This window comes from Scyliorhinus torazame, chromosome 1 (genome assembly GCF_047496885.1).
Source record: "Scyliorhinus torazame isolate Kashiwa2021f chromosome 1, sScyTor2.1, whole genome shotgun sequence".
NCBI lineage: Eukaryota > Metazoa > Chordata > Chondrichthyes > Carcharhiniformes > Scyliorhinidae > Scyliorhinus > Scyliorhinus torazame.
The window spans coordinates 343,546,837-343,566,732 of record NC_092707.1 but is presented as its reverse complement, the minus strand read 5'-3'; the positions used below and the strand labels follow the sequence as shown (position 1 = coordinate 343,566,732).

The window sequence follows — 19,896 nt, the reverse complement described above, 5'->3', positions numbered from 1 at the left end:
TGCCTGTTCCCTTATTTCTCTACCCCATGCTTTTCATAAATATATTTATCTTCTTCTTGAAACCATGCTATACTTCATCCCTCTCCAGCCCACTCATCCAGTATCCTCTATGTACAGAATCCCTTAGCCCTATAATAACATTGGGAAGTCTTTGATATACTCACAAAACACAAAATAAAGTCATTTAAATACCTTTTCAAAAAAACCTTTTAAATGGTCATGAAACTGTCAAAATAAATAAACTCTAGTACCCTTCAGAGCTGTGTCAGAAGCCCCTGCTGAGCTGAATCCATTTTTGATTTTTATATCAAAGCCTCCAGAGTGAAAAACATTAAAATCTTTGAAGTCTTTAGAAATCCTCACCCATTTGTTCAAGCTTGAAAGCAGGGGAACAGATGTCTGAGCTGCACAAGAAAGAAAAGATTAAATCTCAGGGAAAATTGTGACCCCCACAAGGGTAGGAGTGCTGTGTGTGAGCTCGCTACCCGCACCCTTAAAAATAGCACACAATGGGAATCTTGGAAGTGGGTCCTGCCCGCCATTAATCTGTTCATCTCATTTCCAACATGGCCCCTCGTCTCTTCCCCATCCACAAAATGGATGGTCACTAGTTGTTCGGGAAAATAAAATAACTGGTGTTTTGCATGATACATTTCAAATTATGTTAAGTGTTAGTTACAGACACTGAAATGTAACCCAAATTGTTTTAAAGTGGTGATCATAAATTTGCCAATGATGAAGCATAAACAATACCTGGAAATGTGAATTTAATTCATTGCTTGCTGCAAGAAAGCATAAGTAGGCTTGAGCTTAATCCTGTGTCTTAATGCCACAATTACTGTTAAAAAAAATTAAACCATACTTTTTTGAATGGAAACTGGGATAATTCTTCTTTGTGATTCACTGACCAGAGTTGTGTGTTTTCAGGGTTTTGTACTAATCAAGTGCTGAGTACTATCGCAACACCTGACTTATGGTGAGTGTAGGGGAAATCTTAAAATGAAGTTCAGTCATGTGATCTCTGGATTTCTGTCAGCCCCATTGTGTTGCTACAGGAATGAATGTGCTGCCCCAGAAATCCAGAAGTTCTGTTCATTGGCCTTTCCCAACCCTTCACCCACTCTGGGTTACAAGTGCCCCCTGTCTGAAACTTGGAAAAGCTTGGATTCACAGATGATTACATTTTTTGACCCTCCTGAATTCAGTGTTAAAAAGAAAGAATCTTATCTATTGAGACCTTGTTTGAAGTGACATAGCCAGTGATTATCATTTGCCTTTATTTTTAGCACGTATTTGTTTTTAGAAATGAATAGTTACATGGTTAAAACAATGAAATGGGATTGTTTTGAGTTAAAATACTGTATCATTACACATTCTTGTAATTCCTGTAGCTCAGTTTTACTTGCACATATGTTGTTTTAGCATGTCAGTAGCTCAAAGCATTCATACAATTAATTAATTTTGAAGTGCTGTTATTTGGGCAATTTCTCCAGGTAATGTTGTCAAAATTCAATGTTGGTGACATCACCTGTGGATGTATTGAACAACTAGATTGTTTCAGAAAAATAAAGACTAGCTAAATATAAACCTGTTTTCATTTTATTCGCATGATAGTTTTATATTCTTTTTAAGTGGAGTGTTTTTTTTCTCTTAAAATACATGTAACATCTGCCTGCATTCTGATATTCCTTTTTCTGTTAGGGTAATCCTGACCCACCCGTGCAGGTCAGCAGAGTTGGTTCAGTCAGACGTGAGCTTCCAAGTTTGCAGCATCGTCACCACCCTCTTCGATCCAAGTGCCGACCACCAAAAGGAATGTATCTTAGCCAAGATGATGTTGGAGCCATGTCCTGCAACCCAAATGCAGCAAGTACCATTCTTAGACAGCTTGATATGGAACTAATCTCATTGAAGCGCCAGGTATTTGGATACCTGTAGTGTAGTTTTAAAACTCCCAAGAAGTAAATTTTGATTCTTGTATACCATGTATAAAGTAACTTGAACTACAGAATAATTTTCATAAAGAAAGCTATAATCTTATCACTGCTAAATAAAGATGGACTTTATACAATTAATCCAGCAAGTGTTAATTCGTACTTGGAACGTCTAAATTAAAACTCAGCACCAAGTTTTTATTTGCATTTTAAGTATCTGTGCTTTCTAATCCAATAATGTCATGTGTCAGCTTGGCCAACATGATCTTGAAGATCATGTGTTGAAGCCCCACTTCAGGGACTTGAGCACATAATCTAGGTTGACTCTTCAATGCAGTACTGAAGGGATATTGTATTGGTGGAGACACCATATATTTGGCGAGACATTAAAGCAAGGCCACATAATATGTACAGATGTATATAAAAGACCCCATGGCTTTACTCGAAGCAGTCTCCCAATGTTGTGACCAAAGTTTATCCCTGAAATGAACCACCAAACCAGATGAATATGACATTTATTGATGTCCATGCTTTTTGTGAGATCTTGTTGTATACAAATTGGCTATCATGTGTGCTTGCCTATATAACAACACTAACTGCCTTCAAAAGGTAGTTCATTGGCTGTGAAGCACTTTTGGATTTTGAGATCATGAAAATCATGGAAGCTTTTCCTCTTGATCAGAATACCTCTTAATGAGTGTAAATGAGAAAGAAATTGCATTATCATGGTGCCTGTCATATTCTCTGGACTGCTTTATCTAGCAGATTGAAAATGAACCTACAAAGGTGGATTAGTTGCTAGATTTGGTTACGAGTAATGAAATAGAATAGGTGGTGTGAGCATATTACGACAAGTGATCACAATATGATATGGTTTAAGATCCAACTGGAAAAGGGAAAATGGTCAGTAATAAAGCTAGTATTCCAGATCAGCTTGGGGAACATTTTTAGAAAGGTGAGCATTCTAGCTGTGGTAATGTTATGGAAAAAATTGGAACATAAAACCATATAACAACACTGGGATATTTTTAAAAAGATATTGCAAAGATGCAGAAAAATATATTCCAGTAAAAAAGAAAGCTACTGGCAGTTTTAGGATGGTGTGGATTAATACTGAGCTGAGAAACCAATTTAAATTGATGAAGGTGGCCCATGAGGACAATAAGAATAACAAGGAAGACACAAAAAAGGACGTTAAGAATGGGATAAGCAAAGCAAAAAAGAAGCTATGGGGAACAATATTAAAGAGTGTCCAATGTTATAGGGAAGTAGTTTACAAATATACCCACTCAGAGAATTGGCTCCTGGGGGATTGAGGATGCAGTAAAAATCACAAAAGACTTGATTTAATTTTAATGGATTCAATTTTAGACAAGGTGATAAACTAGAAGTATAGTGCAACTTCTAGTATTATATTGAATATCAAAACAATTTAAAAGCCATTTTTGGATCAAAGTTTTGAAGTGAAGTTTATGAAACTGATGTACATCCATTTTTGAGCCTTGGTTTTAGATTAAACGTTAACAAAAATTGGAGGCTCTGTGTATCTTCAATCGAACAATTTTCTGTGATGTGATGTATGAGGAGCAGGCTATTCAAACTCAGTTGTTGCAGCCCATTACTGCAAGGAACCCGCTTTTATTGACTGCTTGTAGTTTCCTATACATAATGAAAGGATGTAATAATTGCAAGGTACATTCTTTAGTCTAAATTAACAACTTCAATTTTTCATGGGTTGATGTGATTAAACTAAAATAACCATCTGTGCGTCATAGTTTGTTCCATTCTCTGCAAGATATTGATGTATGCCTTACATAATGGAGGAGATGAAGCTGAAAGCAGCGGTACAGCTTGTCAAATTGGCTCTGATGTTGAACTTGCAAAACTTTAAAAAAATATTAAATCTTTACTTAAATTCTGGTTAAAATGTTTATCCTTTATTTCTTCAGTCCTGCTCCATCGAGCCCCACAAAAAAAAAGACTTTCCTTTCTGACTTGGCTCCTCTTTCTATTAGTTGGCTTGTTGGGCACACCACAGTGGTTTCCCTGTGCAGCCAACTGAGGCCCCAACAATGTCACCATGACCTGTTTACCTACTTAAAGAAGGATCTGGCAGCCATCTGTCAGATGTCCCTCTTGTGCGCTCAGAAAAACAGGTTAAGATCGCAATTAATGGGAAGGCAATTTGATTGGTGTATGTTAGTTTCATTGTTTATTTTACCAGGATGCCTGTCTGTTTTTTGACAGGTAGGCAACGTTAAAATTGATCCTTACGTTCTTGATCATAGAGGGTTTTACTGCAGAATGAGGTCTTCATTATACCTGTGATATTACTAGCTCCATTTGGAGCTAGGTATTGCCGTCCCATTTCCCTGCTCTTTTCTCATATATGTTAATATTTTCCTCTTCATCTTCAAGCTATTGAAAAAGGGGTGGGGGAGAGAAAATTAAGCAGGATTTCCTTCAAGTTCAAGTGGCTTCAAGATGATAGAAATTCAAAATAATGTCAATCCTCTGTGGCACACTCTGACATCTGATATCTTGAGCATGCAGATCTGATGCTCCCCAAGCAAATGTTGATGGTTGGCAGGCCAGTCTGGCTCATAAGTGGAACCTGGGAAGATAGACCTATCACTGGGAACTGGGGTTCTTTCCACTTATCTCCAGGTAATCCTGCAAGTCAGTGCCCTATGGGCAAACAGCAGGTAACTTACCAGTGGTCTGTGCTTGTAAGCTAAGTGGTTTTGCACCAACTTGCATTTATATAGCAGCTTTAACACAAAAACATCACAAAATAATTAACAAAGCCAGAAGGAAAATGTACGCTGTAACAAAAAGGAGAAATTAGAAATGGTGACCAAAAACTTGGCCAAAGAAGTCGATTTTAAGGAGAAGGGATGATGGAGAGGCAAAAGTTCCAGAGTGAGAATGAAGCAGATGAAAATACAGCCATCAGATTAAATAGAAGTGAACATGTTCAAGGGTTTGCCATTTAAGAAAAGGAGTTCAGAGCCCTAGGGAAGGCCAATTAAGGTGATGTTCCAGAACTGGAAGACTTTACAAACAGAGCCTGGGCCATGTGGCACTTTAAAGACAGCCGCAAGAACTTTAAACATTGAGGTATCAGGGAAATGAGAGCTAGGGTACACTGGTGTAAACATTGAGGTATCAGGGAAATGAGAGCTAGGGTACACTGGTGTAAACATTGAGGTATCAGGGAAATGAGAGCTAGGGTACGCTGGTGTAAACATTGAGGTATCAGGGAAATGAGAGCTAGGGTACGCTGGTGTAAACATTGCGGTATCGGAGAAATGAGAGCTAGGGTACGCTGGTGCAAACATTGTGGTATCAGGGAAATGAGAGCTAGGGTAGACTGGTAATGGCAGGGCCCCAGTGGACGAGAGAAACTTGGGGCTGGATTCTCCGTCGGCGGGATGCTCCATTTTGCCGGCAGCCCGGGGGTTTCCCGACGGTGTGGGGCAGCCTAACAATGGGAAACCCCATTGACCAGCCGGCGTAACGGGGCACCCCGCCGGCGGGGTGAAACAGAAATGTGGAGCGGCACGACGGAGAATCCAGCCTTGGTGTAGAATATGAAACAACAAAAAATGTTTGGATAAGCAGAAGTTGGGAGGCCAGCAACAAGAGAATTGGAGTAATCTAGTCTGAAGGCAACAAATAAATGCATGAGAATTTTAGTGGCAGACTGGGGTGGGGCAGAGGTGGACAATGCTTTGAAGGTTTTGTGGTGGAGAGAATATGGATTTGGAAACTTATCACAAGGTTGAACAATATGCCATGATTGCGAAACGGGGGATGGGTGGGGGGATGTGGTCCCTGAGGCTTGGCGTTGCCAACTTCGGTTAATGATCTCAAAACTTGTATAACTTGAGTATGTCCTGTGTATTGGACAAATGGATTCTACATGTGTGCATTTTTCCGTAGAATAGTTCTGAGACTTTTATAAAGATTTCAACCAGTCTCGACTGTCTGGGTGCCTTCGCTCTTAAATGCTTGAAGTTGCTTGTATTCAATAGCTATTTGGGGTAGCGTACTCCAAACACTTACTATGAAAATAAAAATTCTTCCAACCACCCCTTCCCTGTTTTTAGACCTAATCCTAAAATACTGATTCAATGACTAGTACAAATAATTATGTACCCTCCCCAAGCCTTGGAAAACGTCGAACACTTCTGTTACATTCCCTCCAACCTCCTATGCTCTCGTGATTATTGTCATGAGCCCTGAAATGTTATGGGTTAATATCGGATGAATACTTAATGCCTTTACCTGAAATTCCTATTTCAACTATTAATTATTGTTTGTGCATTAATTCCTTTATTTTAAATGAATTAACTCATCCACAGAAATAACATAACAATCTAGAAGCATTCATGCGTTTAAATGATGTAGTTTTCAGAACTAGCTTTTCAAGTGTCATCTTAATTATAATCCTCTGATCCCTGATATCATCCTCATAAATCAACATTGCACCTTTTCCTTGGCTTCAATACCATTTCTATAATGAGATTGTCAAAACTCAGCAGAATAATCCACATTTATGTTTCTTTTTGTATTCGATGAACTATATGTAAAATTCAGAACTTTGAACCTTTTATGATTCTTTCCCCCGCTTCCCCCACGACTTTAAAGATTTTATTATTTGTACCTCAACTTCATTCTTTGCAACGGTTTTAGTTTTTATAGGAAGTGCTAATGACCAAAATTCCTTTTAAAAGTTAACCCAACAGTTTGTGGAGTGAGGCTGAGATTACGTCATGAGGATCCATACTTTACTGACATTTGAACTCCTCTCCAATGGATAATTGCATCTTTCATAGCTCTTGACCATGCTGTGCCCTATTGTGAGGTGAGAAGAGCGGGAAATTAAATTGACAGGGAGTTTCTGGTCCTCCAATCCTCAGATATGGACCTGACTGGTTTTCTACCTTGCCAAAGGATTTCTAATGCCAGCACACTACTAAACTAAGATTCCCACGTTTGTGGCAATTTCAGTTAACTGCACACTTAAGGTTAGTATTGTATGTATAGTCAAAAGTTTTTGATTAGCGTATTCTCCAGCCTTCAATTTTTCTCCCCCTGAAAATGAATGGGGTGAAATCACAGCTGGTGAGTACACAGGCGGAAAGTGTCAGTCATCTAAGTTACTAGTCGTATTTTTCTTGCAGAGGGATGAGGGTAGCACAAAAGCAGTGACAATTTAATAAGATTGAGAATTTTTGGAATTATGTTGAAAGGATATACATAAATATTTCTCTTTAAGCACAACTTTGCAAATTGAAGGAGTCATTGTAAAGATTTTTATGGATTTTAAATATGCTATTGTCATAAATCACATTGCTTATTATAGCTTAATTTGACTAGATATCTAGGTTTATGAGACTCTTAGTCTCATAAAGTGGGGTCGGTTAGCTCAGTTGGCTGGACGGCTGATTCATGATGCAGAGTGATGACAACAACAGGAGTTCAATTCCCGTACTGTCTGAGGTTATTCATGAAGGCCCCACTTTCTCAACCTTGCCCCTCGTCCGAGGTGTGATGACCCTCCAGTTACATCACCAGTCAGCTCTCAAAAGGAGAGAGCAACCAATGGTCCTCGGACTGTGACAACATTTGCATTTTAATTATATTGACTCCATGAGCTGAGTTTTGCATTTTGGGGTCAATATCCTGATGTCAGGTCAAATCTTGGTGTCGACCCTGCACTGTATTGGGAACAGTCACACTTACATGGTATTGCCTTGATTGGCCAATTCACAACTAGAGGGTGTACTTGCCATCCAATTAAGGATGGCGGGTGAGCTCTTGAAATTGGAGGGCTGATTGGAACTGCAACCTGCCATTGCAGGTGAGGGAGAGAGAGGGCGTCTTTATCTTGAGGTACTCACTTACCCTCTTAAAAATGGCCACAGTTGCCGAGCCACCATGGTGGAGGGGAATCACCTCCAAAGCGTGGCCTGTGCCCAAATGGCAGGTTGGGAGTGGGAAGGTGACGGAGCTTAGAGTCTGTCTGGAGTGCTGGTTCCCCAATTTTCTGCCAGGTGACGACTCCAGGAAGCTGCCATGCTTCCAATGCCACAGGGAAAGTTTCAGTCAACCCTTAATTCATAGTTTAATTGACCTTTTAATAGCTTCAGTTGGCAACCCACATCTAGCTAGCCATTACACCTCTGACCTAGCCTTCCCCAAAATGGTTTGAGGTGGAGTGCTGCCAGTGAACTAATATGCATGTCAACAATGTGAAATTACAGGGCAAAAACCCTGCTCCACATGGTGATTTGATGAGCAATTTTGTGATAGACTTAATGTCATGTTGCCATCCCTATAGAAATAAATTTGCTTGTGATTCCAAATGGACACATTCCTCTGAGCATAAATGAAACCTCAGCTTGACATCCCACTCCCATGCCAGTTATTAGTACGGATTTTCTCAGAAGTAAAAGCTTCGACTATGCCCTTTCCCACAACTGTTTTTGATCCTTTGTCTCAACTTTTGCAAGATTAAAATCTGGTTGTAGCTACATTTTATAAATTGCATAAATTAATTTTACTAACCTATAGAGAAAAAATATGCTGCCTAAAGGAGCAATGTTAATTTCAAAATTGATTATAAAAAAAATAGGTAAACGTCTAATTTTGAAATGGTTTCCCAGGTACAAAATGCCAAGCAAGTTAACAGTGCACTGAAGCTGAAATTAGAAGGAGGCATAGAAGAATTCAGACCATCTGAGGTAAATAATATGGTGCTTATAATTTCACAACCAATGTAATTCTCTGTCTTGTTATGTGTGCAGTTTTAGGTCTGTAGTTTTATACGTTATATGAAAATATTCCGCTGTTCATTGACTACCTGTAAAACTAGACGGATCTGGAGATCTGTGACAAAAGTGGAATTCTGCATCAAAAAATTACTCTTTCACTTGGCATAAACAAGTACGTGAATGCATCCACATTGAATACAGTGGCATTCAAAATGTGCACTGACCTTTTTTGCAAGATTGCAAAGTGCTGGTGCAATGCACATCTCTGTTCACATCTGAGGTATGGCTGCATTTGCAGCTATACAAATTTATAAAACAATTCTCCCTTTATAATTTTGGGAATTAAGTATGTGCAGTTTAGACCTGGGAAAACCAGACCAAATGTTTCAAAAATTAGACGAGAAATAAATAGTCTTTGCAAATGAGATTAAGCAGCAGCCCCAATAGACATTTGAATTTCATTTTAGGTGAATTATAAACTATGAATTGAGTATGGGTTCTTTTTTTCTGGGGTCGTCGTCTAGTCACACACAGGTGCTAATAATCGGACAAACTGTGTGAAAATTGCTTGAAAGTTGAAGTTTATATCTCTGAGTATAATAGGCATAAATTGGAAGATTTAATTTGGTACAAATGTAGTTCCCATTGTGCCTGAGACGGTAGAGGGGAATATTTTTTAACTTTGGAAAAGGTACTTGGCAATGTTACAGAAGTTTAGAATAACCCTTTTATTGGGAGAACGCAGAATAAACATTTTGACAGAAACTGAAATTGAATGAGCAAACATATTCTAACTTCAGTCATTGTTATGAGTTTTGTTAATCGTGCACCCATTTCCTGACTTAAGGTGGGAGTGCACTGAAAACATTTGGCTGAAAAGTCAGTAAGAAGATTAGGACTGATGTGATTTTATCTTCTCCCAGTTAACTCAGGCCAGAAAATTCAAATACTGTTAAGTAGTGTTGTGCAACATAAAATTATGGGGAATGTTCAGATTACAGCATAGTAAATTGAAGCTGTTCAGTTTTTTTCAATAAAATACTACTGCTCAATCTGCAGATTGATAGGTGACCAATAGGAGTGTTAAAATGTTGTAAGAAATTGTAACGGTTTATACTTTTAGGGCTGAGTTTTATGTTGGTGTAAGTTAAATCTAAATGACTGGGATATGATGCAAATCTTGCTAGGATGGTAAGTGAAAAGTACTCTATTTTCTAGGGTAAAGCTATTTGAAAAACAATTCATAAAATTGTGATAAAGCAATCATTAATTCCCCTCTGAGCATCTCCATAAAGATGCTAAAATTCCTTCATTGCGGCATCCAGTTAGTTATTTTAACCCCAACATTTACGCTTTGATTACTATATCTTAAAGACCATTCTGGGGTATTGATCTCTCTTTGTGCGAAGAAGGACTTCCTGGTATTCTAAATTTGCATTACGCTAGTAACCTGCATTTACTTATTCTATTCTCATTTGTTTACATTTGTCACTGTTAAACTTCACCTGTATTATTTTTCCATTTGCATATTTTATCATGTTCATTCTATCATTTCTGAGCTACTTCATAAAATTCCACTGATCTTTCTAACTTGCTATCATGTATAAATTTAACCAATTTGCATTGGGTTTCTGAGTCCAAATAATTGATGTAAATTAGAAATTGTATTAGTCCAGGCATTGATTCCTGGTGCACCAAATGTGTTCCCATATCACCTAAATCCATACCACCCAAATATAATTCCTGTAACAAGAACCTAATGATTTATACTCTAAAACTAACGACTTAGCAATGCAAAATATTTACTGAGTTAGCCTGAGCTTGACAATTAGCTTGCTTGGGCTTGACAATTAGCTTAATTTTGTCAAACGCCATCTAGATACATTCATTTTAGGGATTCCAGCAGTCTACCAGGAACGCTACTTCCTCATAGATGTCAAGGACATTGATCAGGCATTATTTTAAAACTTCTGACTCCATGTAGATTGCTGTTAACAAAATTATTGTGAATAATCTTGTTTGCAGGCAAAACCTGTTACATTTTTTCATAGAATTGAAATAAGACTAATGTGGTTGTGGTTATTTAAAACTAATCTGGTGCCCTTTTTGAATATGGGAATCATGTTAACTTGTTGTTAATCTGGGATCTCCCCAGTGTCCTGTTATTCCTTCGTAATGATTGCCCACACCTCCAAAATTTTACCGACAATATCAACAGCTTGAATTTCAAAATCTCCTTTGACATAGTAAGATATCCAAGGCACTTCATGGAACTCGTTGTCAAATACAAAATTTGACACCGTGCCAGAGAAGAGAGAACAGGCGATGAAACCAAAAGCTTGGTCAAAGAGCCAGGCTTTAAGGAGCATCATGAGGGAGGGGGAAGAGGATGGTTAAGAGAGGAAATTCCAGCGCTAAAGGCATGGCCAGTGGAGGAGCAGGAACGTTTAGAGTTGTGCTGGTGACCAGGAATGGAGGAGTGCTGTGATATAGCAGAGAATCATATGGTCCCTTGGGGAAAGGTGGGAGGAGCTCATAAAATTCTCCATGTGGTCTTTGCTCCGCCCACCCCCCTCTATAGTCATACAATTTACAGTGCAGAAGGAGGCCATTCGGCCCATCAAGTCTGCACCGGCCCTTGGAAAGAGCACCCTACTTAACCCCCACGCCTCCACTCTGTCCCCGTAACCCAGTAACCCCACCTAACCTTTTTGGATACTAAGGGCAATTTAGAATGGCCAATACACCTAACCTGCACATCTTTGGACTGTGGGAGGAAACCGGAGCACCCGGAGGAAACCCACGCAGACACTGGGAGAACGTGCAGACTCTGCACAGACAGTGACCCAAGCCAGGAATCGAACCTGGGAACCCGGAGCTGTGAAGCAACTGTGCTGCCGTGCTTCGGGGGGGGGGGACCCCTGGCAAGTGTCTCTGCTCTGGTTTGAAAGCCAGTGCTTTCCCCATGAGTCTCGGGTATAATGGGATGTACACTTGTACCAAAATAAAATCTTCCAATTCTGCATGTGGTGGGCAAGGCTTAGAGTAGCCCACTCGCCCTCACCCCAATTAAGACCCTTAAGTGGCCAGTTATTGGTCATGAGCCCCTTTACTACAATGGGCTGCTCCCACATTTGCTGCCTTCCCCACTGCCCCATCGCCCAATCTTTTTATCAAGACCTCCTTGGGCCTCACCTCTCCTCTATGCCATGAAAACTCAAGCTTACCTGGTCCTGGACTCTGGGACTTTGGATCTGGGGACAGCTTATAGTCCTATTCCTGATCCCTGCTGGTGGAAGTCCCATTTTCTAGCCAATTACTCTGAAGATTTTATAAATAGGGAAGGACAAGGCCAAGGAAAAACATAAAAACCAAGATGATAATTTTTTAATTTAGGCATTGCTGCTCAACAAACACTAGGATGATGGGTGAACATGACTTGGTGTAAATTGGAATGCAAGCAGCTGAATTTTGGCTGAGCTCATTCACAGCGGGTGCAGGGTATACGGCCTGTAGATATTGGAATAATCAGGCAGCCTGTTTCAGCTCTCTGGGAAAAGTACTGTCTATCCCTCAGGATTTATTGTATTGCCCGTTTAGCCTGTATTAAGAGTTAACAGCTTCAAATACAGATTAATGACTTGAGGGAGGTAATGTAGCAGTAGGACCAGAAAAACATGTGCAGACAAAAGTTAAAGCAATGTGGTTGAATCTGCCAGAATTAGAGGACAGAATCATTGTATCCATAGGCTGAAAACGCATTTTACCCTGTTAGAAGTTTTTGTTAAAATTAAGGGGAGGTGCGCAAAGCAGTGATTGCCAAAAATTAAGGGGCAAGAAATCCACTGTGCAGGCATCATTTGGCAACCAAATATTGGAGCAGACCAACATCTGGGGCGGGATTCTCCGACCCCCCGCCAGGTCGGAGAATCGCCGGGGTTCGGCGTGAATCCCGCCCCCACTGGCCTCCGAATTCTCCCACCCCCCAAAAACCGGCGTGGCGTGAGTCGCGCCGCCCGGCTCGGAGAATGGTGGGGTCTGGCGCGACTCAATGGGCCCCGGGGCCGCCCGAATTCTCCGGCCCGCGATGGGCCGAAGTCCCGCCCGCCTGTAGCCGGTCCCGCCAACGTAAATTGGAGTTGGTCCCTTACCGGCGGGACCTGGCGGCGCGTGTGGCCTCCGGGGTTATTGGGGGGTCGCGGGGGGATCTGGCCCCGGGATGTGCCCCCACGGTGGCCTGGCCCACGGTCCAGGCCCACCGATCCGCGGGCGGGCCTGTGCCGTGGGGGCATTCTATTCCTTCCGCATCGGAGGCCGTGGTCATCCGCCATTCCCGGTGCGGAAGTGACTCCATGTGCGCAAGCGCGGGGATGACGTCAGCAAATACTGACGCTCCCGCGCATGCGCGGTCCCGCGGCGCCAAAGGCCTTCCATGCCGGCGGGGCGCAAACTGCTCCAGCGCCGGCCTAGCCCCTGAAGGTGCGGAGGATTCCGCACCTTTGGGGCGGCCCGACGCCGGAGTGGTTCCCGCCACTCCACTGCGCCGTTTCTGCCCGCCCCGCCGATTCCCGGAGAATCCTGCCCCTGAACTCTCATTTTATGGCTGCAAGACTAGAGATGGTGCTGCAAGACGCATTTGTGATGTGGATGGCCCTATTTTGCCATTTTTCACTCATTGATCAGAAAGTCTGGAAAGAGGTAGGGGCAAACTGGAGGCTGTTTCTGTCGTGGAATATGTTAGACAAATGCTCCATGTGCATTGCATCACCTTTGCAGCAAATGACCCGCTGTACATCTCTGCCTCTGAGCCTACAAAGACATTCTCAATGAATGTGCCAATGCCTATAGATATGGAAGGTGGCATCTTGGATTTGAACAAGCAGGCTCTTTTGGCTTATGTTGCCTTTGGCTGCTTGCGTACAAGCAGTGCCACTGAGGTGTTGATGCTGTTTGCCAAATTTAATTTGAATATTTTAATGAAGCACTACGTGTTTAAGGCAGGATTTTCCTGAACCCATCTAATGCCTATTAAACAACTAAATCAGTTACAAAGAAGTAGAGACTCTACATTACTACCCATTCCTAATCCTTTACACTATGTGCATGAATGCAGCTCTTTTTGAATTGGGCATGTAGCAAGAAACTACACAAAAGTCAGTTACACCTGAACTGGTAATTATATCATTTAGTTGGCATTCAAATCAAATGCTTGTCACTGGTGTATTAACATGCACTCCAATTTTTTGCTTGCTATTTTTCTAAAACTAAAGTTTATGGGAGTAATGTTTTACTTAGAGGATTTAGGTGAAGTTTTAAGTGGTACATGACAGTGTGTAGTGGTTTTATCTTAATTGCTATGATGTAAACAGTGCTAGAAATGATTGTATTTGTTAATATAAACTATGGGGATATTAAGAGACTTCTATTTTTCACAGCGTCACATCTAGTTAAATGTCTTGTCTCTTATTTTAATACTTGATGTGATTGCTCCCTCTTATGGTACTCAGGAAGCCTTCACTTTTTAAACTCTGTTGATCTTAGTAGATGCTCAGCAATTGGCCTTGGTGGTCCTGAGCTTGGCAAACAGAAGAGATCAGACCAAATTTCTGGTTCTGTTTCAAACTTGGCTTGGCTTGGAAGACATTCCTCTCAGGCTCGCAAAATGCAAATCAGGCCAATTTTGCAGTTTCTGAAACACATACCTGATTCGTGAATGACTTTGCCCAGGAATTTCATTTTTAATGAACAAGGGATAGGTTCCACGTGCATTTTGTGAGTCCCATTGCAGTGAGGGAGGAGTTTAGATGTCAAGGCAGACTGGTTAAAATGCCCAGCTTAGTTCTCAGGCTCTGAGCGTTGTTCATATGATACATAAACTTCGTATCCCATCCACCAACCCGCCCCCCACCCTGATGCTTCCTCTATTCCCCTCCATTCTCCCTCATAATCCTCATGCTCCCTCATATCCTCACACCCCTTCATACACCCCATGTACCCTGCATAGCTACTCACCCAGTATCCACTATGTATAGTTCGTGGATGACATGCAATAGCAGTGGGTGCAGGTGAAAGAAACATTAAACTTGTAGCAATCTAATAAAACTCATTCAAACCTCTGAAATTGATACTGCAAAAGAAGTTTAATCACTCAAGTGGCCATTAAGTTATGCAAACAAACAACCAGGTATTCAGGAACCACAACAAAGGAAATTGTTATTAAAACCTCGTAATACTGTCTATCTCTACTCTGAGCAGTGGTGTGAATAGAACAAAGTGTTTTTAGCTTTTCGAATTCAGCCAAGCATTCATAATGGCCATTGTTATCAAAACATTCAGCTCTAGACTCTCCTGAAACTGAAAAAACAGATGGTGTCTTTTCCATTTTAAAGTGGAGCTGATGGTTAGATTTTTCAACGCAGGGTATTTCTCTTCCGAAGTAAAAGATATCTGGACATTTAAATTTCAGTCCAAAACATAACGAGAAAATTTGCCAGTGCTTTTTTCTACAATTCTGAATGCATTATAGCACTTCCACCAAAGGGAGAAGTTTTGTACGATATGCTAACATTGTAATGGTCAATTTACCTTTGCGCGATAACCCCATGATCAATTGCTCAATTAAAAATGCATCTACATTACAATACAACATCTAATAGTAACATTTGAAGGTGTCAAAATATTTAACACTTACTACCAGAATGTTCCTGAGTCCTCAGCAGATTCCTCTAATGGTCAGAAGCTCTCCAAGGAAGTGTGTTTTTTTGGGCGGGTGCTTCAAAACCCACACCAGCACATGAAAAGCATGGGGAAGAAAATTCAAATTTCCTATGGTCCTCGCAATGGCAGTCCTAACCGAAGAAGAGTTCCATCTGCATTTGCACCCAAGGCTTTCCCAACCCATGAAAAGGCCAGACAAAAGGAGCACAGGGTCAGGAAGGCAGAGGAAATGTATTTTTGAATGGTAATACAATTTCAAGTTTCTCCACCTGATTCCTGCCTTCATCTTTTTTTTGGGGGGGAGGGGTAGGTTGTAGAGTTTGACTTTGTCTGTAAATAGGATCAGACTCAACTCTTCCTCTAGCAATAAATTATTTGCTGTGCTTCACAGAATGGTGCATGGTAAAATACTAAAGATTGCTAATAACCGTGGAAAGGAACATGCATTTCATCAAAACTGTTGTCATTGGCTATCCATTTCTGCATTATTAATTGACTAAATTAAATGGTCTCGAAGTAAATTGCACATTAACCATATGCTTTTAACTGTAACAATTTGTTCAGCATGAATAAGCAACATTTTGATAAGTAGCTGACAGATGTATAGACCATTGGGGGAAACTACTGACCATACTTGAAATAGGATACCTATGTTCACCTTTTTGTAAACTGATTGCTAATAATTGTTCATAATAATTGAAAATGCACGATTAGGGACCAAAGGGTATGTATACATTGAGGCAGATGGCATGGCTGAGGAACTAACTTTGCATCTGTCTTTACCAAGGCAGAAGATGCTGCCCATGTCAAACTAAAGGAGGAGGTAATTGAGTACTGTATGAAAAAGCCTTTAAGAGGTAGTCATAGAAAGGCTGCTGCACTTAAAAGTTGATAATTCACTAGAAACAGAGGGAAGTAAAGGAGGAAATTGTAGGGACACTGGCTACAATCTTCCAAACCTCTGACACAGATGGTACCAATGGACTAGAGAATTGCCAATGTTACACCTTAATTGAAAAAATAACGCAAGGATAAATCAGCCCTACAGGCCAGCCTTGTTAACCTTGGTAGTGGAAAGCTTTCAGAGAACTTGGTGGTGAAAAGCTTTTAGAGATGATAATCCGGGGCAAAATTAACAATCATTCCGAGAAATATGGAGTAATTGGTGAATACCTGCAGGGATTTGTTAACGGCAAATACTGTTTATCTAACTTGATTTTTTTGATGAGGTGACAGAAATGATTGATGAGAGTAATGAGGTTGATGTGGTACATGTGGATCTCTAAAAGGCATTTGGTTAAGTGTCGCCTAATAAATTTGTCAGCAAAGTTGAAGCCCTTGGAATAAAAGGACACATTAGTTGAATATCAGAAAATGGAGAGTAATGATGAATGGTTGTTTTTCAGACGAGAGATAATATATACTGAAGTTCCCCATAAATTTCTATATATTAATGACTTGCGTGAACAGGCCACAATTTCAAAATTTGCAGATTACAATGCTTGAAAGTATTATAAGCTGTAAAATAAAAGTGATCGACTTCAAGAGGACATAGGCTGGTGGAATGGACGGACATATGGCAGATGATATTTAATGCATAGAAGTGTGAAGTGGTACATTTTTGGTAGGAAGAATAAAGAGATGCAACACAAAAATAAAGAGCACAATTCTAAGCAGGGTGCAGAAGCAGTGACCTGGGAGTATATCTGCATGAATTGATGGATGGCAGGGCAGATTGAGAAAGTAGTGAAAATGCATACCGGATCCTAGGTTTTATAAATAGAGGCAAAGATTACAAATGCAAGGAGGTTTTGATGAACATTTCTAGAACTCTGGTTCAGCCTCAGCTAAATAATTGCATCTAATTTTGGGAACCGCAATGCAGAGGGTTGTCAAGACTTTGAAGAGGATGCAGAAAGATTTACAAGAATGCATTCAGGGATGAGGAACTTCAGTTATGTGGACAATTGGAAAATCCAGGGTGTTTGTTCATTGAGAGGAGATTAGAGATGTTCAAAATCATGAAATCTAGAAAGGTTCCTATTGGCAGAAGGGTCAAGAACTAGACGGCATTGATTTAAGGTAAAAGGCAAAAGAACCAACAAAAGGAAAAACGTTTTCATGCAACACATCGTTAGGATCTGGAATTTTTTTTTAAATTCCTTTATGGGATGTGGATGTCACTAGCTGGGCCAGCATTTATTGCCCATCCCTAAATGTCCTTGAACTGAGTGGCTTGCTAGACTATTTCAGAGGGCATTTTAAGAGCCAACCACATTGGAGTCACTTGTAGGCCAGACCAGGTAAAGATTCAGATTTCTTCCCGAAAGGACATTAGTGAACCAGATGGGTTTTTATGACAATCGACAATTTTTTCATGATCATCATTGAACTTTGAATTCCAGATTTTTATTGCATTCAAATTTCACCATCTAGTGAGAAATGAACCCCATCTCTAGATTACTAGTCCAGTGACAATATTACTACACCGCCGCCACCCCTTAGTGGAATCCATAATAGGGTGAGGGGCAAGATACAATCAAAACTTTCAAAACAGATTTGGATAAGCACCTGAAGAGGAAAATTTGCAGGGCTTATAGGAAAAGGGCAGAGGAATGGGACGCGCTGAGTTTTTGCAGAGAGTTGGCACAGAAGACAATGAGATGAATTGGCTTTGTGTGCTTTAAGCATTCTACAATTCTAAGTCGCTGGATTCTTGATGGACAAGCAGGTAACAAACGCATCAGCTTACTGTACATTTTACACTTGCCACTGTTCTGGGACAAACATTTAACTTGTTTGAGTTAAACTCTTTTGCATGCCCTTAAAAATGCAGCCATGAAAGTTATATGTAAGGAATCTATTAAGAATGTGTTGAGTGTTTGTATGAAAATTGTATCAGTCAAAAAACATATTCTGTTGTTCCTAAAAGAAATTTGATGCCAGGAATAAAAACAATTCCCATATTAATCAAACTTCAAGTGAGCATCTTATAGCTTTAATTATAACATATTGAAGATGCAAAATACCAATCTGTGTGATTGTCTGAATCATTGTAAGCAGGCTTCCGCAGCATGTTTTGTTGGGTACCATGCATTACATACTGCTGTGTAGAATGAACCATAGAAAAGTAACGACGCAGAAAGAGGCAATTCAGCCTATCATGTTATGCTGGCCAAAAAAAATAAACTAGCTGCTCATTTTAATCCCACTTTCTAGCATCTGGTCCGTAGTCTTGCAGGCTACAGCACTTATAAAGTTGCAGATCCAGGTACCTTTTAAATTGGTTGAGCATATCAGCCTCCTCCAGATGTCCACCACCCTCCAGGTGAAACCCCCCCCCCCCCACACACACACACACACACACACAAAATGCTCTATGTATTGAGTATTCCCTCCCCAAATTCATTACCTCAAACCTTCTGGAATTAATTCCATTTGCCACTTTTCTCCCAAGCCAACCAAACCATTAATATCATTCTGGAGCCAACAGCTATCTTCTTCATTATCAGCTACAGGGCTAATTTTTGTGTGATCTGCAAATTTCCCGATCATGCCTCTCACATTTAAGTCCAAATTATTCATATGTACAACAACAGCAAGGGCTCCAAAACCGAGCCTGGGGAATGCTACCGGAAACTGCTTCCCATTGGCAAAAACATCCATCAACCATTGCCCATTGTTTCATGTCGCTGAGCCAATTTTGGATCCAACTCGCCACCTTCCCCTGTATCCCATGGGATCTCATTTTCTGACCTCTCTGCAATATGAGACCTTGTCAAATACCTTGCTAGAATCCATGCAGACAACATCCACTGCACTACCCTCATCAATCCTCCTTTTTACTTCCTCAAAAAATTTGATTAAGTTACTAAGGCACAATGTTCCCCAAACAAAACAATGCTGTCTAACCTTGATCAGCCCATGCCTTTCTAGGTGCTAGTTTATTCTGTCTCTCAGAATTGGTTCCAATAATTCACCAAGTGGCAGTAGTTTGTTAGGGTGTATTGCAGTTGGGGTCAGTAAGCTGGAAAGGAGATAGGAAGTACTTCGAACAGGCTATCTCTCCAGAAGCACATACATGATGTATATTAATGTTTGTTCTGAGTGTTGGGTTCTTGAGATGGTTTATTTTCATTAAAGATCTTTGAACAACCTATTGGATCTCTGTTTTGAATTTTGTCTTTTGGCTGCTTGCTGTTGAACTGAAGGGAGGGGAATAAAAGAGGAGGACATCAGCTTGGATGATATTTTTATACACCGGGATTGTTGTACCAGATTTGGGATACATCATCCGAAATGTTCTTTTCTGTTTAAGAGGAAAAGGTTGCACTCTCCACTAGGAACATTTAACTGATGGGACTAACTCTTCTGATCAATCATTCTTTAAAGATGCCCTTCTTGAGAAAATACTCAAAACTATTCTTATACTCCCCATACTCACCTTTAAGGATGTCAGTGCC

At 40.5% G+C, this 19,896-nt stretch overlaps 1 protein-coding gene across 5 annotated transcripts in view; it reads left to right on the top strand.

The window, feature by feature from the left end:
- The window catches only part of rcor3 (REST corepressor 3), a 142,596-nt gene that overhangs the window by 96,328 nt on the left and 26,372 nt on the right, over nucleotides 1-19,896 (top strand). For all 5 annotated transcript variants that reach the window (XM_072509665.1, XM_072509682.1, XM_072509673.1 and 2 more), the window contains 2 exons: nucleotides 1,702-1,920; nucleotides 8,609-8,686. In XM_072509665.1, coding sequence (XP_072365766.1) covers nucleotides 1,702-1,920; nucleotides 8,609-8,686 — 297 coding nt within the window. The remainder of the gene's footprint in view (nucleotides 1-1,701; nucleotides 1,921-8,608; nucleotides 8,687-19,896) is intronic.